Source organism: Felis catus, chromosome E1 (assembly GCF_018350175.1).
Source record: "Felis catus isolate Fca126 chromosome E1, F.catus_Fca126_mat1.0, whole genome shotgun sequence".
Classification (NCBI taxonomy): Eukaryota; Metazoa; Chordata; class Mammalia; order Carnivora; family Felidae; genus Felis; species Felis catus.
This window is the reverse complement of record NC_058381.1, coordinates 46,595,252-46,618,126: the sequence shown is the minus strand read 5'-3', so window position 1 is coordinate 46,618,126 and position 22,875 is coordinate 46,595,252. Positions and strand designations below refer to the sequence as shown.

The 22,875-nt window shown below is 44.6% G+C and overlaps 1 protein-coding gene and 1 long non-coding RNA gene across 4 annotated transcripts; one reads left to right on the top strand and one right to left on the bottom strand.

Annotated features, from left to right (window-relative positions):
* Positions 1-5,268: 5,268 nt before the first annotated feature.
* Positions 5,269-16,975, bottom strand: LOC101097853 (intercellular adhesion molecule 5). Of its 3 annotated transcripts, none has more exons than XM_003997060.5 (8): positions 16,838-16,975; positions 11,704-11,779; positions 10,137-10,403; positions 8,952-9,272; positions 8,416-8,694; positions 7,617-7,886; positions 6,703-6,945; positions 5,269-6,503 (listed from the first exon to the last, which is right to left on the bottom strand). In XM_003997060.5, the coding sequence occupies exons 2-8, from the start codon at positions 11,756-11,758 to the stop codon at positions 6,295-6,297; spliced, it is 1,644 nt and encodes a 547-aa protein (XP_003997109.2). In that variant the 5' UTR covers positions 11,759-11,779; positions 16,838-16,975; the 3' UTR covers positions 5,269-6,294. The 3 variants fall into 3 exon arrangements, with proteins under 3 accessions (XP_003997109.2, XP_006940550.2, XP_019673653.2); XM_006940488.4 differs by having other exon boundaries at positions 16,826-16,965; XM_019818094.3 differs by lacking the exon at positions 16,838-16,975 and adding an exon at positions 16,145-16,292.
* A 145-nt stretch (positions 16,976-17,120) lies between these two features.
* On the top strand, positions 17,121-22,248 carry LOC111557736. Its single transcript, XR_002737969.2, has 2 exons — positions 17,121-17,613; positions 21,729-22,248. It is a non-coding gene; the product is annotated as an uncharacterized LOC111557736 (long non-coding RNA).
* The last annotated feature ends 627 nt before the right edge of the window (positions 22,249-22,875 follow it).

The window sequence follows — 22,875 nt, the reverse complement described above, 5'->3', positions numbered from 1 at the left end:
CCTCCCCTGTTCATGCTCTGTCTCTCCCTGTCTCAAAAATAAATAAAACGTTAAAAAAAAATTTTTTTTTTTAAAAAGACCCAATTGGCAAATTTTGAAGAAATCCCTCAAATACTCTGGCCAAAAGCTGCCCTTAGTCTGAAATCTCAGATCTACCCTCTTTGGTACTCATAGACGCTCACCCTTTGACGTAGTCACAGCACATCCAATACACTCGGCCCCTGCCTCCTCTGACCCACGGTTGACAAAAAGAGAGATACTTCAATATTGCAAAGGCCCAACTGCTTCTGTTAAAATAGCAGTCTTTTCACAGAACACTCCCAGGAGATGACAACCTTAAGCCTCACACCTTGAAACCTAGAGATTTCATCGGTTGGAAAAGACACCTCCAGAAATGCTCTCTTCAGCCTTGCTGGAAAGGCCTTTGTCAGGAGCTTCTAACCAACCCTGATGCCACCAAACTCCAGAGAACAGACTCTTGGATTCACATGATACATCTAAAGAAAGCGCCAAACGCTGACTGGACCCGCATGCCATCTGGTGACCTGAAAGTAGAGATGTCCCAGAATTGAAGCAGATGATATCTGAGGAGACCACTTTCCCAAGATGTCTGGGCAGGTCTGTCTACCTTTTTCTCACTGTTGCTTCTTTTTTTACGGAAACATAATGCCCTTGTCTGCATTCCCAAAGCCCTCGCAAAAGGGGGAAACCCCTTTTGATTATGGCCTTTTGGAAACAGCCTCATCATGATCCCAGGACAAATTAATCTTACACTTGCTTTTTCTGAAGGATTAGAAAGTTCAGAATTCACAAAAGGCTTCTTTCCTCTGGACTATTAACTGACTTTAGATTCTTATCCAAATTCATGGTCTCTGAACTTTATGGTCTTTGCAGCCTTAGGAGGTTGTATTGTCAATAACACATTTGGTTCAAGCAGTTCTTTTGATATAACAATACTGTTTTTAAACATCTTTGAAATTTTTCTGTTTTGCAGAAAGTTCATCAGCTGTTGCTTTATATTTATAGCTGCACTGTATCTTCCCGATTGTGCTTGGTTAATTCTCTCCGTGTGCTCCTCTGGTATCCACTGCTCTTCTTTCATTGTTGCTTTAAGTGGAGACTTCCAGAAGGCTCACATGATTCCTGGTTTGCCTTCATAGGGAGCGCCTTTCTCCCCTAAGTCTGAAGAAGTGCAAATAAATATTTCAGTTAGCTACTTTCAGACGTGGAGTCCTGGTTTAGAACCATCATACAATATGGAATTGCTATGTTACTTTTTCTGCTTTGTATAATCATTTTGCGTTTTGTATTTTGTTGCCTATCAGGCTTCTAAAAATGACGTACCCGATAAGGTGATGCTGGCTCAGTGCTTGGAGATGATCTCCAGTGCGTAATTACAGTCTTGATAGATAGGGACTACAGATAGGAAGTACCTGACAGTTCTCTCCCTCCTAATCTTCCTTGCTGCTCAAATGTGGTTTGAGTGGTTGCCAACTGCTAGGCGCTTTCCCTCCTACTTAGGACATGACAACTGGGAAAGGTCCTTCCTGGTACTGAGGAAACCACTAAATGTGGAGAAACTGACTCTTGATCAGTGACACTTCCAAAGAAAGATCTTGATCATAAAAGGGAAATGTGCAAACTAGTAAAAGGAAATCTTGTTTAGAAAGGAATTGGGTGCCTGGGTGGCTCAGTGACTTAAGCATCTGACTCCTGATTTTGGCTCAAGTCATGATCTCACGGATCATGAGTTCAAGCCCTGAGTCTGACAGCAGGGAACCCGCTTGGGATTCTCTCTCCCTCTCTCTGTCCCTCCTTTGTGTGTGCGTGTGTGTGTGCGCGCGCGCACACACCCACGCACCCTCGGGCATGTTCTTTCTCACTTTGTCTCTCTCTCTCTCTCTCTCTCAAAATAAATAAACATTTAAAAAAAAAGGGAATTGGGAGGCTGGCAGGGGGGCTTTCACACACTACCACTGCAATTACAGACCCAATAGGAGACAGACTTTATACCTGGATGCTGCTTTCCCAGCCCAGCAGGAGAAAAAAAGGCTTTCCTCCTGTCCCAGCAACAGCCCAGCCAATGAGAAACAGTCACAGCTCAGCCAATGAGAAACCACTATATTTCCAACTCTCCCTTTAATGGACTTTTTGTTGATAACAGCCTTCCCGACTCCCCCTTTTCCTCCGTAAAGCAGCAGGTCCTTTCCTTTGTTCTGCAGACTTGCCTATAAGTTTTGCTACAGATTACTTGTCCTGGATTACAATTCTCAGCTGTTCTCAAATAAATCTATTTTTTGCTGGTAAAAATAACTGGAAGATTTATTTATTTTTTTTTTAACGTTTATTTATTTTTGAGACAGAGAGAGACAGAGCATGAACAGGGGAGGGGCAGAGAGAGAGGGAGACACAGAATCTGAAACAGGCTCCAGGCTCTGAGCTGTCAGCACAGAGCCCGACGCGGGGCTCGAACTCACGGACCGTGAGATCATGATCTGAGCCGAAGTCAGATGCTTAACCGACTGAGCCACCCAGGCGCCCCTGGAAGTTTTATTTTTAAGGTTAACATTTCCATCAGCATTGCCAAAACAATATATTGAGTTTTGATTCTTTTTTTTAATTTAAATTAATTTTTTAAATTTTACATCTAAAATTAGTTAGCATCTAGTGCAACAATGATTTCAGGAGTGGATTCCTTAGTGCCCCTTACCCATTTAGCCCATCCCCCCTCCCACATCCCCTCCAGTAACCCTCTGTTTGTTCTCCATATTTATGAGTCTCTTCTGTTTTGTCCCCCTCCCTGTGTTTATATTGTTTTTGTTTCCCTTCTCTTATGTTCATCGTTTTAGTCTCTTAAAGTCCTCATATGAGTGAAGTCCTATGATATTTGTCTTTCTCTGACTAATTTCACTTAGCATAATACCCTCCAGTTGCATCCACGTAGTTGCAAATGGCAAGATTTCATTCTTTTTGATTGCTGAGTAATACTCCATTGTATATATGTATACACCACATCTTCTTTATCCATTCATCCATCGATGGACATTTGGGCTCTTTCCATACTTTGGCTATTGTTGATAGTGCTGCTATAAACATGGGGGTGCATGTGTCCCTTCGAAACAGCATCCCTGTATCCCTTGGATAAATACCTAGTAGTGCAATTGCTGGGTCGTAGGGTAGTTCTATTTTTAGTTTTTTGAGGAACCTCCATCCTGTTTTCCAGAGTGGCTGCACCAGCTTGCATTCCCAGAGTTTTGATTTTTTTATACACATTTTATACACATTTTATACACATTTGACACTTTCCCCTTTCTTCACAAGTCTGCCTCAGAATTACACGAACCTGGCCTTCTGGGTCAAACAAACATGACACTGTGCCTCACACCTTTTTTCATTCAGGGGCCCCCATCAAATGTGAGAAATACTTTTAGAGATATCAGTATGAGGGTCATCAGCTCATCCCTATCAGCATAAGACTTTCCTAATTTTAGTGTCTCAGAACACCTCAGCTCAGTGCAAACTGATACAATTGGTCATTCTACTAGTAGTCCCACATCTGAAGGAACAAAAAAGGAGGAAAGTAGAGACAGGAGGAGGGAAAGGAATAGAAGAGGAAGAGAGAACACAATGGAAAAGACAAAGGAAGTGTCAGTGGTGTATGTGGCTTTTGACGGCCCTCCGTGGGTGACCTGGTTTTTTGACTCTTCCTTTGAGTTTATTATGATTATGGGTATGATTACCACCAGCAGCTAGTGTAATAAAAGCTGATATTGTGAACATGTGTGCAATACCATGCCAGTGTTTTTTACAAGTACTATGTCATTTCTTTCCAACTATAATCCTATAATAGGTAAATAGTATTATTTTCCCTATAGTAAGAAGCCTGACTAAAGGTTTAACTTGTTTTCTCTTGGGTCGATAAAGAAAGACACCAGAAAGTCATCTTGACTTTCCTAAGAGGATAAATATTTGGAGTATTAAAAGTAGTTCTCTTCCCCTGAAGATAATCAGGGTAGCCGCAGTTAAGTGTGAGCCGATTGCTCTACTGTTCAGGAAAAGAACAAACCTTTTAGGGGGTGGGGGTCCCCTGAAGACAAGGCAGCTACCCTTAGAAGAACTGACTAGGAGAATTGACTCCTTGACGCCAGCATCCTTGGGGAAGGAAAGGGAGAGAACAGAGGTTTCAAATCTTCCCAGGAAAGGGCCTACCGAAATCTGAAGACCCATCCTGGATGGCTAGTCCAAAGTAGTGAGCTCTGTAACCCTGCAAGTTCATGCAGAGAATCACCCCTACCTGCACCAAGTCCTGAGGAAGCCAATCATCCTCCTAGAAAGATCCATGGTAGAGGACCTGGGAACCTGGATCTGCAGAAGCACCAGGTTTATGGACTGTGTGGGACTGTCAACAGTGACACCATGTGGCAGTAAGAAGCAAAGGCAGGAACCTCCACTGTGCCTCAGGGCATGGGGGCCTTGAAGTGGGGTTTGCTCAGTGAGAGAACCACAGACCTGATGCAGCTGATCTCAAGACACTGAAATGGCTGGAGATTGCTGCATCAGGCTGCTCTATACTCTTTTCTTTTAAACCCACTTCCTTATTTCCTTAAGTGTTCAATTCAGAAAAGTGAGCAAGTTATATTACATGATGAGAGAGTGATGGCTGCTGTATTGAGTGGGAAAATGGAGGCTGAGGTCATTTGGAAGGGGTGGGGGATGGGATGCTCTTTTGCAAAATCAAATTATTTCCAGTTTCCACCCAAAAAGCTTTTTTCCTTGATCCTGAGTTAGGCATTCTTACAAAGACCTGTTTTCCCAGTGTTAAGGTGCAATTGTGACTTCCTGTTGACTTGCTCTGGCTTCCCTCAGTGACTGGAAGCTTGTAGAAGGCAGGGACACAGTTTTGTCCACCCTCATATCTCCACTGCCTTGTATGTATTGAAATCAAAGTGTTATTTTTATACCTAACCCATAACTCAGACTCAGAGAAGGTCTGGAAAGAATGAATCTTTTTACTTTGATGCCTGATGCTATATTCTTTCTAGCTAGTGTCTTCTATTTGGAAGGCTGTAGACCTCTATCTTGAGGTCTGAACTTTAGTTTCAAGGGCAGGTCAAATAGGCTGCTGCCCTGAGCCAACACACCACCTGCCCTGGGCTAGTTGTTTGTGCTACCGACTTGACATTCTTTTCTTAGAAACTGTACTCAAAATGCAACCATGTGGCTTAATAAAAGTTTTCAAAAATGACACAGAAAAGAAATACTTTCAGATATTGTAAAATCACTTTTATTTTTTTACCATATCCAACATTTCAGTGACCCATACATGACTGATTTAGGAGAAAAGATCTGGTTTTATGATTTTTCATGTCTTCTGTGGGGTAAATATATTTTTTCCAAAGAACAGAGAAGGAAGCTGAATCATGAAATCATATGGTGAACATTGTCACGGCAGGAGTTGTCCCGAAGCTTAAAGGAAATAGTTTCAGACATACAAAAATATGTGCTTCTTTATGGGAAGGGAGAATAACCATTGGAACTCTAGCCTTAGAGCCTATATGGAGAAAAAAAATTAATATGTCAAATGTGAACTCACAGATGATCACTTTATAATGGATTATGAAAATGAATTCAGAGATGTTTGGAGCCCTTAACCTATGAGGGCAATTTAATGGAAGAACTCTAACTTCCACTTCTGGGGCTAGGTAAGCTGCTTGTCTGACCCAATGTGGAGTTTATGACTTTTACACTCCTCTAGTGGGTTGAAGCCAGCTACTGACCCTTAATGGTGTCATCAAACTCAGCTCTGGGAGCCGGCACTCCAGAACCTCAGGTTAGGGGATCAGGGGAATGTGTAGGTAGGAATAGGTTCTGATTCCTATCTCTTTGTTTGGTACTCCCTTTGAAGTCCTCTGTGGACTAAAAAACTGGTTCCCACTTAGTCATGAAGAAACCATGAGAAATGAGTTGCATTTCTGAGATATTTCTATCTCTTCAGTCTGATGTTGAAAGCAAAGGGCTTTCTTTTGGGAGTGAGTGGACTGATTAAGCACACAGTAAGAAGCAAGAGGCCCTCTCATTAGTTGGACACTGAGACTGAAATTCTGGTGACTAGAATGAACTCAGAGGAGCTGAGCTTGTGGATGGATGAGATACAAGGGACGTGGGGGTCTGAAACACTGTTTTATGGGACTGTAGAACACAAAGGGTAATGTCTCTTCCTTTTTCCTCCCCCACTTTCCTCCCTTAGGAAACCCCAGGAGTAGAGGTTGCTTTCAGACAAATAGCTGTTTCCATTTAACAATTATGTGCATTGCATTTTTCTGCTTGCTGAACAGCAAACTGGCTTTCCTCCTCTTTGTTCTTCTCTTTCTGCCTATAGGGCAATTTCCGCCTCTCTATTTTGCAAGGCCGGTAGTTCAAATACAGTGCTATGGTGATTACACCCACTCCAAGAGCGACAATAATGATGACAAAGATGGTGGAGCTGATTCCTTCATCCAGTCCTGCCCAAGCACAGAAGACAGAGAATTGGGAGGGTCAAGAGGGCAAGAGAACCCCCACCCCCTCCAGCTTACCATGCCCACCTCTCAGTCTCACCCTTCCCTACCCACTGAAATTTTTCTTCTTTCCCTATTTGGGTAAGAATCCCAAACCCCTTGGGCATTTCCATCCTAGGCCTGGCAGCAGGAAAGCCACAGTCACCTCGAACGATGACAGCAATGTCTTTGCTGACAGAGCCCAGTTGGTTAGAGGCTGTGCAGCAGTAGGTTCCTGTGTGGTTCTGGGTTGCTTTCCGTGGCACTTCAAAGTTGAATATCACTCCATTCCAGGTACACACCAAGGTTGGAGTTGGGTTTCCCTTTGGGATGCAGGCAAGCAGCTGCTCTGTCCCTTTCACCCATGTCTGGTTGCCAGGGCAGTCAGATTCCTCTAACCGGGGCTTGTCTGGAAAAGAGAGTCCCCCAAGGAGCTGAGCTCAGTGTGCCACACTCCTTCCTCACTGAGATGCTTAGCTTCCTCTCCCGTAATCCAAAAGCTGTGTCCCTCCCACCTGACAGCTTTACTTCCCAAGGGAAGGAGCACTGTTGCCTGCTTTGGGGCACTCTTCTGTCTTCCATTTTCTAGGGGCAAGGAGTCAGAGATGCAGCAAAGGCATCTTAATGGATTCAGACTCAATGATCTGGCCTGTCCTATCAATGCTGGCTTCCCTGCTTCCCATCTTTGCTTCTCAGTGAGTGAGGAGATGGGTAGGGGCGAACCCAGAGATGAGGGATTTTCTACTTTTCAAAAACACAGATTTTTATATGAAAATTTCCCTCCTCAGCATAAACTCCAACTATCACTTCCTGTGTTCTCAGCCATCAACCCTCAACTAATACCAGCTAATCACCCTGCATTCTCTTTTCTGTTCCCAGGTCCCCCTCATGTTTCTCTCAGCTTACTTTCCTGGGGATAATGTAAGCTTGGGGAGCTTTAATTTTATTTCACCCTTTGATGTTTTATTTTAATGAGAAAAATGTAGCAACTCTAATAATGAAGTTGCTGGCCAAGAACTCTGGAGATGAGAGACTAATAATAATCCTTGTTTTGACAAGAAAGATCAGGCCTCTACTCACATAGGACATGGAGCTGGACCGCGGTGGTTTTGCTCAACCGCTGACCCTGAACCTCCAAAGAGGCCTCACAGGAGAAATTTCGGCCGTTATCTTCCTCCCTGGTGGTAAGTAAAAGCCAGGCAGGTTCCCCAGGGGCAGGGAGATCTGGGGCTCCCTTAAGCCGAAGAGTAGGGCTGGGTGATGTTAACACATGCCCCAAACAGGTCACATTAATGTCTGTCCCTGCCAATGGGTATAATTCTTCTATCTCTAGGATTGGTGGAGGGAAGCCTATAAGAAAAGGAAAGAGAGAATCAAACATATTTCTCAAAATTCTCAGCCAGTTCTATACTCTTGCTTCTGATGGTATGGTATCTAGGCAGATAAGACAGGGAAAACTTTGGATACCCTACTGCTTCTGTGCTGAATGGCAAGAGCAGTGAGATTTGGGAATTTGAGAGCTCTTCTTATGACAAATGCAGTGTCCATACATTTGGCTATTGCCTCTGTGGCAAGGACAGCAAGATGGGTTTTCATCTTATAAATTTCCTCCCCACCTCAAAAAGTTGTTCCCAGAAACAAGCTGAAGGACCTATAATCACTCTGTAAGTAAGATGGCCACAAGAAACGGTGAAGGCTGAACACAACTACTGTCTCAATGCATGTCTCCAACCTGCCTGCACTCATCAGAGAAAGATCACATGAGAGTGTACCGAGGAAAGGTTAATAGGGATATTTGCAGTGGAACCACCAAGGATTTACTGTGGAAGTTTCAGTGGCAGAGAACCCTCGTGAGGAAGGGAAGAGGCAGCTCACTTACTATAGACATGCACTGGCTCTCTTGTTTTCTGTTCCATTGGACCCAGAGATACAAGGCAAGACAGCTCCTGATCACCAGTCTCCATGGCCCGAACTGTGGCATTGGCCCATGCTGTGTCTCCCTTCCAGGAGACAAACAGGCTCAGCTCTTGGTCTCCCAGGAACATGTGGAACATTACCTCTGTGGCGGGGAACACCCTAGCCAACTCGCAGCTCACAGCCTCTGCCATCCCAATCTCCAAAAGTGAGGAGACCCAGATTTGGGGACTCTCAGAGAATTCTGCCAAAAAATGAAGAAAAGGAAAGAAAGGAGAAAAGCCATGATAAATCATGTGCTATATAGGACCCCACAATTTAGGAAGGGAGTGTGGCTTAAAGCTCTCTGTCCCCCAGGGTAAGATTACAGCCCAGGTAAAGATGGGGCTCAATTACTCTCACACCCTAATCCTAAACTCTGTGGGAACTTAGTCCCAAAAGGCCAAGGTAAGATAAAGAAACTGAGGCTCAGGATCCTTCCATACCTGGGCTCTGACTCACCAAAGATCCGGAGTACCTTGATGGCTGAGCTACTGTGAAAGAGCCCTCCACCATGTGAACTCAAGTCCAGTTCTGCACGGCAGGAGAAATTGCACCTATCATCTTCCCTTTGGGCTTTGACATTGATGGTGATCTCAGCTCTTTGGGAGGCCACAGCCACGTTCATAAAGTCCTTTCTGTGTAGTTCCTGGTTACCCTGGAGAAGGGTAAGGGTGAGGTTCTCCAGGGGTGCTACACTGGGCACATGGCACTTCACTGTGAAGGCTTCATCCATGGCTACCCATGCAGGCTGCAGCTCCAGGATCACCTGCTCGGGTGGCTCTTTAAGAGAAAAAGGTGGGCTTGATGAGAGAAGGCTACTCACCTCTCCAGAAAGAAATGGTATAGGACAGAAAGCTGGTGATACAAGGTGACCGTTACTCTTAAACCATCCGATCAACTGTGTCAGCTTTCTGCCAACCCTGCCCTACATAAGACAAGTCGGTCTTCTGGCTCTTCTTCTGCCCATCAAAGGTGGCTAAAGTCATAGCCAAGAAATGTGACTGTTGAGGGGCAGGTCCCTTGCGTTGACTGTTGCTGCCATTCTGGAGAACTTTTATCTCTTACCAGAGGTGCTTCAGAGGCATGAGCAGCTTCTGAGGAGCTCCTTAGCATCACACAAAAACTACACCCTAGTCTACCAAGCTTTTACCCCAAAGAGATCACACTTACTCTTATGGCCATATCCTTGCCAATGCTATTTGCCCACCTGAAAGATCTTCCTCACCCATGCCCTTCACTTCAAATCCTTACCATTCTGCAGGAGTGAAGCTCAAGAGCCTCCTTTTCCATGGAGACAGAGACCCTCCTTTTTCCAATCCCTATTTATTCTAAGAACTTGTGACAAATAATTTAGCACAAGTTGTATACTTTTTTGATCATTTATAAGCTGGCATTATTAGTATATGCCTCCTATACCTGAACATATTCTCAAGCACGATGTCTGGATGCCCTCTGTGGTCTGCTCCTAATTTAAAATCCTTCACCAAAGGGAAATAGAAGTAATTGGCTCTAGAATTCCTGCAGTATAACAGAAATCTCTACTAAGGGCCCAAATTGTCTCCCCCAAAAGAAATCTCTAATTTTTCCCTAAATAAGACATAGTCATGTTCCCCCAGTCTTCCCTTCCTCCTCAGCCCTACTCACGATACACAGTGATGTCAAGGCTTGTGTCCTTTTGGATCCCTGCACAAGAGAAGAAGCACTGCAGAACAGAATTCTCTGTGACATCCTCCAGAAGAAACTCCTTCCACTGAGGTCCTTTGTCCACCTGGGTTTTCTTTAAGTAAGTCTCAATTCCACCGGGTCCTGGGTCTGGACAGGTAGTGCTGCAGTTGATCATTAGGGACTGTCCAAGCTTTACCAGGGCCTGATCTGGCCAAATGGAAACCTCAAATATCTCTTCAGTTGCTCCTGAAATGATCAACCACATACATATGCCAAAGACTTTGGTGAGGACCACAAGACCCTAGTCTATCAAGAAGGCCTAGTCTATCAATTTGCAGGTTAGAAATAGGAAACCTACCCTGAAGAAAAAGACCCTTAATGAACAGGTAGAACCCTGATTCCACCATTCCCTGCATTCATTATCTTTCTAGTAATCTTGGTTTCTCCATTAGTGTCACCTTGGAAACTACAGAGTTGTTAAAACTCATGCCAAGGAAACCATTCTCTTCCTAAGCTTCCAGATGTCTTAGAAGCTCCCAGGACTGGCTGCTGAGGGAGGGCTTAGTAGGCCCTAGAGAAAAGACCTCTGTGCTTACACCTCAAATCAGTGTTTCTCTGAAATTATGGTCTAAGAATTGCCTTCACCAGAATCACCTGGAATGCTTGTAAAACTACAGACTCTAGCTCCACCTCAGACTGAATGATTAAGAACTTGTGAAGGTGGGATGTGGAAATACACAGTGAACAGAACAAGCACTCCTGATGATCCTTATGCACGCTGAATTAAGAAACCCACTAGCCTAAAGGTGACTCCTAGGGTCATTCATTTCCCAGAATTTTTCACCTCTTCTCAAAATAAGACTATTCCTTTTTTGCTTTGGTACTAAGGCAACATGTTTTTGGATGCTTAAGAGTTTAGTCTGTTAGGGAAATCTCAGGTGCAATGAGAGAGACATCAGGTAAAACTTTCAGATGCCTTATGTAGGTGAGAGGCACAGTCTCCTGGAAGCTTCCCCACAGGTCCCCTTTAGCTACGCCATGTCCACCATCTGTTTCGTCTACCAAACACCGGGCCCTTCTAGGAATACACAACTCATGTAGCAGTGTTACCCACTAAGGCTCCAGTTCCTTTCTTGCCGTCTAGAGCACTCGCTCCTCACAATTAAGCTATGGGTCCTCTCCTATCAAGACGCTATTGCAACTTCATGACACAAAAGGTGGCAACAAAGAAGTAAAAATATTCTTAAGAACAGAAAACTAGGACAGTCCTGGGCTGGCAGGGGGCCAAAGAGAGAAGGCATATTTCTTAGGGGAGAGTTTTCTCTGATGGTTTGTTATCCTGTTCCTCAATTTGGGTTCCCCAATTATAAGCTAGAGACACCTACAGATTCTGTGTCCTAATGATCCAAAAATAGGAATCTCTCCCAAGGGTCCAGACAAATGAATAGTATATTTTTGCCCCATTCAGTACTTCTTATACTCTTACTGACCAGCCACCTGCACTTTGGCACATACTGACTAAAGAAACTATCCCAAATAGCCTTACCTGGGCCAGGGTTCAAAGCCAGCAGGGCCCAGACACAAAACAGTAGCATTTCCATCCTTGTGAAAAGGGCCAAAAGCTGGAGAGAAAAGAGAAAACAGTGCTGGAGAAAAGTGACCAAAGAAAATAAAAAGGATATAGAGAACTATTTCTTTGGTATTGCTAAAGATCAAACCCTTTCCTGACACCTTGAATAGTCTGGAGAAATTATAGCAAGCGTAACAGTGGTATGGTGTGGATGTACTAAAAGGACGTAGCAAGGGGCACGTGGCGTGGGTGGCTCAGTTGAGCTTCCAACTTCTGGTTTCGGCTCAGGTCAGGATCTCGCGGTTTGTGGGTTCGAGTCCCATGTTAGGCTCTGTGCTGGTGATGCAGAGCCTGCTTGGGATTATCTTTCCCTCTCTTTGCCCCTCCCCACTCGTGCTGTCTCTGTCTCAAAATAAATAAAAACTTCTTAAAAATATACAAAAAAAATTAAAGGACATAGGAAAATAGTAGGGGATATTAGATTAAGTGAGATTCCTGTATATGTTTGTGTTGCAGTTATCTGTTTACATATTTGTCTCCATCTACTTGAGTCAGTAGAAGGCTATTAGCATGGAAACATGAAAAACGAAGTTTGGAGAGATGGAAGCAATGTTTATCTAGCACTGTCCAGTGGGAAATGACCATGAATCTAAAAAACATGGTCACAAGAGTCCTGTTCTCTGATGTAAGGGAGAAATGTTTCATCAGGGCTCCGTTCATGACCTCTAGGAGATATCCCTCAAGATAATCCATCTCTTTCTGCTCTGCCTCCATGTTCACCAAGCAACCTTTGGATTATTTCGTTGGCTGAGTTAAGTCCTAATTGTCCACCTCTCTTTTCTCCACCGATCTGTACCAAGTTTTTTTTCTTTTAAAGCCCCCCACTGAAGCTAATTTATTCTAAGAAAGGTTTCTTAACTAATCCTGTCCCTCTTCACAACCCCTCACTTACAACAGATTGTCTGCACCTCCCTTTACACCAAATGTGATTTCTGAAGCCACATGTTAAAATGCAATTCACTTTAGTGAATTATTTTTAATGATGAATTCATTACTATGCTAGAAATTCCCTGAGGACAAGAGACTATATTTATCTTGCATCTCCACCTCCTAGCACAGCGCCTGGCATGTTATGGATACCCCACGAAGTGGATGACTACCCTCTAATTCTGTAGTATTTGAATTTTCATACGTTGGGTTTTACACAGGTGTACCTTTACTTATATTCTGGTCTGAAAGAGCATATAAGGTGTGGGGTTTTTTTGGTCTTTTTTATACATGCATAAGATAACAGGCATATCAAAATTTATATTTCCAAATGAATGTTACTCTTCGAATACTTTGGGAGGTTATAAATTTATTCCAGTAATGACACCATTATTCAAAACTTTTTTTTGAAATGATTTAGAGCTGGCTTGTAAGCTACACAAGAAAAATCAGTCTATTAAACTATTTTGTTATTCTTTGAGGAATAAATGATATGACTCAGACACCTTATTCACCAGATTTAGCTCTGAGTGCCTTAACATCTCTTTCCAAGGAAGATCTCCTATCAACTGAAGACATTCCTAAGTACCCCAGACTTTGAAGGAATTTCAAAATAAGAGTTTTAAGTAATAACAGCTGTTTGAAAAAGTACAAAAGCCCTGAGTGGAATTGCTTATATTCATACATTATTTCAGCAAACAATTATTGAGCACCTACAATATTCCAGGCTCTTAGAAAGGTATAGAAGTTACCAGGATTTATCCCATGACAATAGGAATCCCTGGAAGTTAGTGGGAAAGACAAATGTAAATAAAAATAACAATATTATTCCAAGTGTTACTATAAAAATGGGGGGGGGGGTGACAGTAAAGTGAGAATTAAATGACTAAATTCAAGCCAAGTGTTTATCCCAACTCCTGGCACATAAGACTTCAATATGTTAGTGAATGATGGTGATTGTGCCACTGCTACTGATAATGATAAATTGATCCAGGAGCCTTGAGGAGGGAATCTTTACTTCTCTCTGAAGGAGCTGAGGTTTCTCAGGTCTCCTTTGAACTGCATTTTCTATTATGACTGGAAGTTTATTAAGGGATGAGGTGATACGGAGAGGAGGTCAGGTCAGACTTACTTGAGAAAATTCAAGAAGTTCAGTATGGGTAGCATACAGGAAAAAGGATTGTGGGATAAAGAAGTAGGTATACAATTGGGTCAGTAAGCAGGAATTTACAGAGCTTTTAAAGCAGGGGGGTGAGATAATCAGCTTTATTTTTCAAAATGACAACACTGGCAGTGTGTGGAAAAAGAAAGATGGAAGAAAAGACTGATGGCCACGAGATCTGGTAGAAGGTGACTGCGGTAATCTAAGGGAGATCCAAGAGGGCCTGAAGGCATTAGTGACTGCAGAATTTTTATATAGAGGATATTCAGGGGGATCTCTGTCTGGTTGAAAATGGGGGTTAGAGGTTATGTTTGCATAGTAAACATACTTGTTTTACTTAAAAGCGTATGTTACAGATTAATAAAATAGCAGTGTTCTACATATTTTTTCACATTGCATAATATTTAGAATATATCAATTATTCATATCTACTTTTATTTTTTTTTAATTTTTTTTAACGTTTATTTATTTTTGAGACAGAGAGAGACAGAGCATGAACAGGGGAGGGTCAGAGAGAGAGGGAGACACAGAATCTGAAACAGGCTTCAGGCTCTGAGCTGTCAGCACAGAGCCCGACGTGGGGCTCGAACTCACAGACCGCAAGATCATGACCTGAGCTGAAGTCGGCTGCTTAACCGACTGCGCCACCCAGGCGCCCCTCATATCTACTTTTAAAAGCATCAAGGGGAGGATAGAGGAAAATGGCATCCCCACTGTTTGAAGGGCATGCATAACATTCATTTAGCTATATAATTTTTTAAAAGTATCAGTCACGTTGGACACTGTAGAATCCCAATTTACTGTTGAATTCGTTGAGGTAAAGTGCTCTCTTCCTAACACCCATTCCAAGCTAGGCACTTACTACGGATCTGTATCTCACTTCATCGACTCTTTTCTCAACCACATCTTGTCTAATAGCTTCTAACATTTAGTAACCATATACAGTACTATGTTCCAGGCACTACACTGACTGGTTTACTTTAGTTATCTCATAGCAATCTTATGATAATTGCCACTTTTACAGATGAGATGGAGACTGGAAGAGGTAAAGTAACTCACCCCAAATCACACAACTAATTAAGAGGTGCAGCCAGCATTCAAACCCAGGCATCTTTACTGCTGGGCAATTCTTACTACTTCACTGCTTCTTTATATTCAGTGACTCTCGATTATCTGTGCTTCGATGGGGCCACTGTGCCACAAACAATCCTGCATAGTGGTTAATCCAAGAGCTCCTGTTTCATTCATCTCTCCTTAGCTTGCTGATGGTACCTTTCTCTGCAAACCTAATCTTGCTGTGAATTAATCTTATAGATTATATTCTCCTAGAGCCTTGGCTAAAAAAGATCTCCCATCTTTGATCTCTATAAGCCAACCTAGGTGGTTTTCCCTTGTGGTTGCCACTAGTACATGCCACATAGATCTAAGAAAATGGAGGGGGAGGCGGGGTCGTGCTGATTCTTGTTGTTTTCATTCTGGGATACTGACAATACTTTGTTCTATGTTGTTCCAAGTGCCCTCTCCCCGCCCAACTATCCTCACAGCTGTAAGAGTTCATCCTTGGGGGAGCCTGGGTTGCTCAGTCCATTAAGTGTGGGACTTCTGCTCAGGTCATGATCTCACAGCTGATGAGTTTGAGCCCCATGTCAGGCTCTGTGCTGACAGCTCAGAGCCTGGAGCCTGCCTTGAATTCTGTGTCTCCCTGTCTCTGAACCTCTCCTGCTTGTGCTCTGTCTCTCTCTCAAAAATAAACGTTAAAAAAAAAAAAAAAGTTCATCCTTGTTTTCACCTAGCATGTTACGATCAGGTACTGAAACGTTACGTTTTTTATTCATTCATTTTAATTTTTTTAACGTTTAATTATGATTGAGAGACAGAGAGAGACGGGGAGACACAGAATGTGAAGGAGGCTCCAAGGTCTGAGCTGTCAGCACAGAGCCTGACGCGGGGCTCGAACTCACAAACCATGAGATCATGACCTGAGTTGAAGTCTGACGCTCAACCGACTGAGCCACCCAGGGACCCCTTATTCGTTCATTTTCTTAGAAAGCAAGCAGCATCCCTAAGAGGAAATGAATTTTTAAATCTTTTTTAACTCCTTTGGCTTACTTGCTCTGTAGTATTATATGCCAAATGAAAGGTTTAAAGTGTCTGAAATCCTAGGCCTCTAATCCAGCCCCTGAAGGGTTGCAGGGAGGGCATAGGCAGGTGAGGGGAGGACGGCACACGCCGTCATGCCCTTGGGATGGCTTTGGCTGTGGAGCGCACCTGGCCTTCCGGTCCGAATCTGGGGCGCTCCCAGGGTGTCCTGCAGTTTCTCATACATCCGGGAGTCACATCCCACCCTCTGCATGGTCTTCTCCCTCGAATTCCCTGGAATTTGCTTCCTCCTCGCAGAACACTCCCCCCAGGTGAGCGTACGTTCGTGATCAGGGCTCAGCACAAGCACCCCGTGTCCTCCCCCCATAGTGCCCAGGCCGCTGCCCGCCAGCCCCACGCTACTGCTTTCGGGACGCGCACCTCCCTGACACCTCGCTTGTCAGGCCGGCGGGTCTACCTCCCCTGCCGGACTGTCAGCCCCGGGAGGGCAGGGCATCCACACCTCGACCCGACACAACAGCTACACGAAGACTCGAGGGCAGGACCGAGCCCGGCGCTCGGACGCGGAGCGCAAAGCCCGTTCCCGCTCGGAAGGAGTCTCCCGTCTGGCCTGCACACAGTGTGGCTCTCCCGCTCTCGGCCCGACAGGCCGGGAAGGGCTTCAGAGGCGGATGGTATTTAAAACGTGAAAGGTATGTGGAAAAACCACTCCAGCGAGTGCCCCTCTGGGTTTCCGGCCCACTGCCGCGTGACAAGGCGAAGCCCGTCACACGAGGTCAGGCCTCTGCAGACCTGACGGAAAAAGCCAAGAGGAGACACCGGCATGAACCTAAACACACAAAGCAAGACCTAAATCCTCACGGAGGGCCGCTCCTCGCCGCTCGCCGCTCCTGTCACTCCTGGGATAGCTAGACCGCTCCGCTGCCTCGCCCGCACTCTTCTCAGAAACTTGCCACGCGCTCAGACCGTTTGGTAGGCAGCGCCAGGCGGGGGCGCGCGCGCGAGCTTCTGGCCGGCGGATTTCCTGATCTGCCCAGAAACTCGTGACGTTTACCCAGAAGCTTAGCAAGGGTTGGCCGAGGCCAATGGGGCGGACCAGGAAGCTGAACTCACAGGAGGGGGTTGCAAGGGAAAATGAAGGTAGAGAAGCCTGTGTCTCGCTTGGTAGAGAGCTCATGTTTGATTCAAGATAATAGGTACTAAGCAAAACAAAGTGAACACAAAAGAGTAAGGGTTGTTGTAGGAAATAGTGGCTCTGTTAGAAAAACAAAGGGTTGTCCACCCCTGTGCCTATTCGTTGTGTGACGCGGCCTGAGCATGTGCGAAGTCGCGCGCGGAAGCTGGCTGCGCGCGCAGCTGCGTTCCCGTGTTGGGCCGCGCAGGTTGGGGTTGGGTGTCGGTTTCTCAGTTGCTCAAAAATCTAGCTGGCGTGGGTCTCGGCTCATCCTGGGTGGCCTGGCAAATTGGTTCCACGGGACTTTTTGCCAGTATCAAAAAGACTTTTTTTGTACACCCCCGTTTCTCCACATACAAGTAACACGCTTGAGTAAACGAGCATTCCCTTCCTCACTTCCTACCAAAGGTGCCTGCGCTCTTGCTCCCCCGCCCAGCGGCTATCAATAGCCATAAAAATGGGGGTGAGTAAATCCTCCGTTGTGTCTCTCCACCCCGGACCCCTTTCCACCGCTTTCGTGGCAAACATCTTCGGAGGGTTGTTTCTCAGAACGCTTTTCCGGCGCCCAGGTCGGGCCATTCTCATGGGCATCCTGTTGTGTCCTTGTCTCCCACAGTCCTTGGCTGACCGTGAGCCATGGGCTGAGCTCCTTGGTGCAGTGAAATTTGAGGATTTGGGAGTTTTCAGGGGACCAATTACGTGCATTCCCTATCTCATTTACTGTAACTTCTTTGAGGAGGCGCTACTATTACCTCTTTTGTGGAAGAGGGTTTATTTCTTTTAGATTATGAGTGAGTGACTTCTTGTCCAAGAAGGGCAGCTGCCTTTCTTGTACCCTAGTTGTACCAATGCTTTGTCGTCTTCCATACTGACATTTTGGGGGAGAATGTCACCTGGAATAGAAGCTTTGGGGCCAGACAAACCGGTCTATGAATTCCTCTACGATGTCTTAACTAACTTTGACACTATGGGAAAGTTACATAACTTCTAGTTCTTCTGTTAAAAGGAATGACATTTAGTTTATGTATTTGAAAGTGCCTACCATTGTTTTTGACACTACATTGGTCTTTGATAAATTATAGTCTGTCTTCCTTTTGTGATCACAGGAAAGGCCTTTCCTGACGACTCCCCACTAAAACTGCCAGGCTTTATTTGACGCTAGTTTATAAGACCTATCAGAGTAACCCCTCCAGGCTACCCGCATTTCTCTTTTATGGCTTCGAATGGTTTTGCTCACTTATGTTAAATATTTCTACGTAGTGATACCAAATCAACATCATAATCACTGCTTGCTAGAAACCAAAATCTCTGTGCTTATGCTTAGTGGGATTTTTTTTCAGCTCCTTGTTTTTAGGAGGTGCCTTTGAATGTCGTTTTCTATTTTGTCATATGCTAGTATTTTTAATGTCCTTTTCCCAATTCCTGAATGGTGTATCAACCTTAACTTTGATTTCTTCAGTGGAAATCTTAAATTTTAATATTTTAAAGGCTGCTAATATAATCCCATCTAATAAAAATAGCTGTATCATATAAAAATGGTTTTTAAAAATTTACGGTAATTTTATAAATTGGCCAGTGAATTGAATCTTGGCAAATGGGCTTGCTCCAGGTGACCCATTTCTTTATGTGGATGGTGCTTTCCTGGGGAAGTTGAGAAGTCGTTCCTTCAAATGGATAATTGCTTTGGCCTGGGTCAAAGTTATGACTGTGGGAGTGGGTTATAGTAGTAGTGAGTTTGAACCTGACAAAAGCAAGAGAAACTGCAGCTAGAGGGACGTCGTCTTCCGAAGTGGCACCTCCCTTTTAACTGCTTTACTTGGTTTCTGGGCTCCCCAGATCTGCTACTTCCCTGATCCCTCAAGACTCTTTTTCTCCCTTACCTGTTTTTTACTCCTGGAGCTGTCAATGCCCAACTCAGAGGCACCTTGTTTATAGAAGCTAAACGGTTAGGTGGGATCAGTACAGTCTTTTTTTTTTTTTTTTTTTTTTAATGTTTATTTATTTTTGAGACAGAGCATGAGCGGGGGAGGGGCAGAGAGAGAGGGAGACACAGAATTCGAAGCAGGCTCCAGGCTCTGAGCGTCAGCACGGAGCCCAACACGGGGGCTCAAACTCGTCAACTGCGAGATCGTGACCTGAGCCGAAGTCGGATGCTCAACCGACTGAGCCACCCAGGCGCCCTAGGATCAGTACAGTCTTAACCAGAATTAGAAGAGCAGATAAATTAAGGGTTAAAATCAGTAGTTAGTACTAAGTGAATCAACCTTGACCAGCCCATCAGAGTCAAGGTGAGGATAAGATCTGAGCTAAGAGTAAACAAAGAAAAATCCAAGAATCCAGGTGGAAGGTCACTAATCAGTAAAGTCTAAGAAAGCAAGAGCATAAAGCTTCAGAAAGATTTGGGAACCAAAGTTAACTGTTAAGATCTAAGCTGGTTTTAACCTTCTGCCCTGATGGGGTAACTCCTGATCAGGACTGACTTGGAACAGAGTTCTGGGCTGGGGAAGCGGAGGTAACTTTTATCAGAGCTATTTCCTGAGCAGGCATTGTTTCTGCACTGTCCTTGTCCTCTTGGAGTTCACACTGGAGGGGTGTGTGGTGGAGGCAGAACCCTAAACAAAAGCCACAGCACAATACGATGAGTACTCTTACAGAAATTTTGGCTGAGTGTTAAGGAAAACAGAAAACAACAAATTGATGATGGCAGTTAGAAGGTGGGGATAGCAAGTCATGGAAATTCCAGAGGCGGTGACATTTGAGTTGGCTTTGAAGAATAAACAGACACTTGCATAGCAGAGAACTGGGGAGGAACACTTATTCATTTAATCAATGTGAATTGAGTACTTAACTTTGTTCCAGGTATTGTTCTAGGTAGTGGGGACACAGCAGGAAACAAAGCCCCAGCCTTGGAGGAGCTTACATTCTAGTGACGTCATAGGCACAAGAATCAGCGTGAAAGAGCTTGGTGTGTTCAGGGAAGGTTAAGTTCAGTTGGGATGTTGGTGGAAAATAAAGCTATAGAGGTAAGAGGAGGACAGAGTAAGAGCCAATTATCCCATGCTGAAAAGTTTAGATACAGACTCTTCTGCAAGCCCTTGCCTTTAAAAAAATTTTTTTTAATATTTATTTATTTTTGAGACAGAGAGAGACAGAGCATGAACAGGGGAGGGTCAGAGAGAGAGGGAGACACAGAATCCGAAGCAGGCTCCAGGCTCTGAGCACAGGCTCTGAGCCTCAGCACAAAGCCCAGCGCGGGGCTCGAACCCACAGCCCGTGAGATCATGACCTGAGCCGAAGTCGGACGCTCAACCAACTGAGCCACCCAGGCGCCCCAAACCCTTGCCTTTTAAACATTTTAGAGCTGTGGAAACTTTTCTGCCAAAGAATCTTGCAAGGTCACTCAATATATAAAACAGTAAAAGCTGAACTCCTTGTTGAAGCAGGGAGGAGAGGTGGGGGTGACACAAGAGAGGATCTCCCAGTGCTGCCCTCCCTCTCACTCTCAGGTTGCCGCAACAGCTCTAAGAAACCCGAAGGACCCCAGTGGGTTTAAAGCCTACTGCTGAATGTAATGGAGGGCACACAAATATGGGAAAATGGAGAGATGTGATCATATTTGCTGCCTTGGGATAAAATTGCCAGGAGGGATAGGGTAGGATGGCCTTTTAGCAGAGAAACTAGTTAGGTGGGTTATGGAAGAGATGCTGAGGACCTGACCTAGGTGGGTAGGATAGATCCAAAAAAGATTTAGGAGGGAAAATCAACAGAACTTAATGACTGAAGGGGAGCAAGAAAGGGAGAAGTGAAAGATGACTTCAAGAGAGCACAGTGAAGGTCCTTAAGACTTTCTCTATTCACCTCTTTGCTTTTTTTTTTATTTTATTTTTAAAAATTTTTTAATGTTTTTTATTTTATTTTTTGAGAGAGAGAGTGTGTAAGTGGGGGAAGGGGAGAGAGAGAGAGAGAGAGAGAGAGAGAGACAGAATCCAAAGCAGGCTCCAGGCTCTGAGCTGTCAGCACAGAGCCCGACATGGGGGTCGAACCTACAAGCTGTGAGATCATGACCTGAGCTGAAGCCAAACGCTTAACTGACTGAGCCACCCAGGCACCCCTCACCTCTTTGCTTTTGATTACAGGTGTCCTGGGCATCTGGTTGGGTCACCCCATCTTTGGCTTTCATCTGCCTACAAGACCAGTTTGAATGTCTCATCAAGGCCCTTTGCCATGTCCTCATGCTCTGTATCAGGATAGATACAGGAGAGGAGACTGGGAGGGAGGACAATGAGACCTTGATTTTGGACAGATGGGTTTACATGACCTATGGAGCATCTAGCAGTGAATTGGAAATACGGATCTGAATCTCAGGAGAGGGGTGGTGATTGGAGTTAGATATTTAGGCTCATCAGAAAGTAGGCAGTAATTGAAGGGATGGGAATAGATGAGTATGTCTGGGTAAGTCATGTATAGAGAAAAGAGCTAAGGGTCGAACTGCAGAGGACCAGAGGGGAGGGAGAAGTCAGAGATCCCAGGGGAGACCTTTGCCTTATCTTCCCTCTGTCTTACTGGTCTGTTTTTCAGTCATACCAATAGTTCTGGGTCCAAACTCAAGAGCCAGGAGGTCGCCTCTGAGGGGGTCTGGGAAGTGACCAGGAAGAGGACTCAGACTACAGTGCCACCCAGGTCTCTCAATGCACCATAAACGTCTACCTTGAATGGGGAGAGAACAAATGGTAGAATCATGCCCCAGGCCTTAGCTCCAAAGATTTCCAGAGTGTCACCTGGGCTGTAGACCTGAAACTCACTTCTTGGATCCTGGTATATACTCCCACTATTGGAAGACGCTATTCTTGAGTTTTACCTGCTAGACTGTGAACTATGAAAATATGTATCTGTGACTTCATTGTGTACATAGAGGAGGAACTTTTGTACACTTGATGATCCGGCAAAATCGGATTCTCTTCACCCTGGGCTGTTTCATGCCTTTTAGCCTTATTCCATTATCTTTGCCTAACTCATTCATAGCCTTTTTTACATAACATCCTCCAAGAAGTCTTCACTAATCCGTTTCCTTCATTAAAGGTTTCCCTGTGGTACCTTATGAATACCTTTATGTTCGCAATTGTCATGTGGAGAAATGATCTGTTTATGCATTTACCTTCTTTACTAGAAGATGTCAGTGACTGGCACATAGAAGTGCTCACTGAGTGTTTCTTAGATGGTGAACACAGCATCAGCTGCTTTGCCATCCAGCACTTCTGCTGCTCTGACTATGCGGTGCCCCAGGCCTGCCTCACCACCACAAATGGAAAATGGATGTGTCAGCTGCTTGGGATTCCACCTCGGCCAGGCTCCTGGTACATCGCCAGTAGTGCTGCCATTGTGCTAAGTGTTTCCCACCATGACCTGTCTACCCATACTTCTTCTTCTGAAATTCTAACCTCCTGTGGGCCATCAAACCAAGGAGGGATCTTTTGCTGGCCTGCTGTAGCACAAGTACTGGGCCATCTCGCTCCAAGGGCCTTTCTCCTATGAACTCTTTGGCAGCTATTTTGTCCACCAAACAGCTGGGTCAGGAAGCATAGACCCACTGGGAATTGTCCCTCTGGTTTGGGTTTATTAAATACTTTTAAAATACTTTAATAAATTAAATACTTTAGCTCCATTAAGTCTTTGAGTGCCTGTAGATGCAATAGGGTCAGAGGTTATAGGAAAGTACCTCTTCTGA

What these genes read in the sequence shown, in the direction of transcription:
- LOC101097853 (XM_019818094.3), bottom strand. Translation starts at nt 16,198, where the DNA reads ATGAGAAACTGCAGGACACCCTGGGAGCGCCCCAGATTCGGACCGGAA. An exon ending in GGTCCAGCTCCATGTCCTAT is followed by an intron (nt 6,946 to 7,616) that starts GTGAGTAGAGGC and finishes TCTCTTTTCCAG; the next exon opens with ACAAGCCCCGGTTAGAGGAA. An exon ending in CATTGCTGTCATCGTTCGAG is followed by an intron (nt 6,504 to 6,702) that starts GTGACTGTGGCT and finishes GTGCTTGGGCAG; the next exon opens with GACTGGATGAAGGAATCAGC.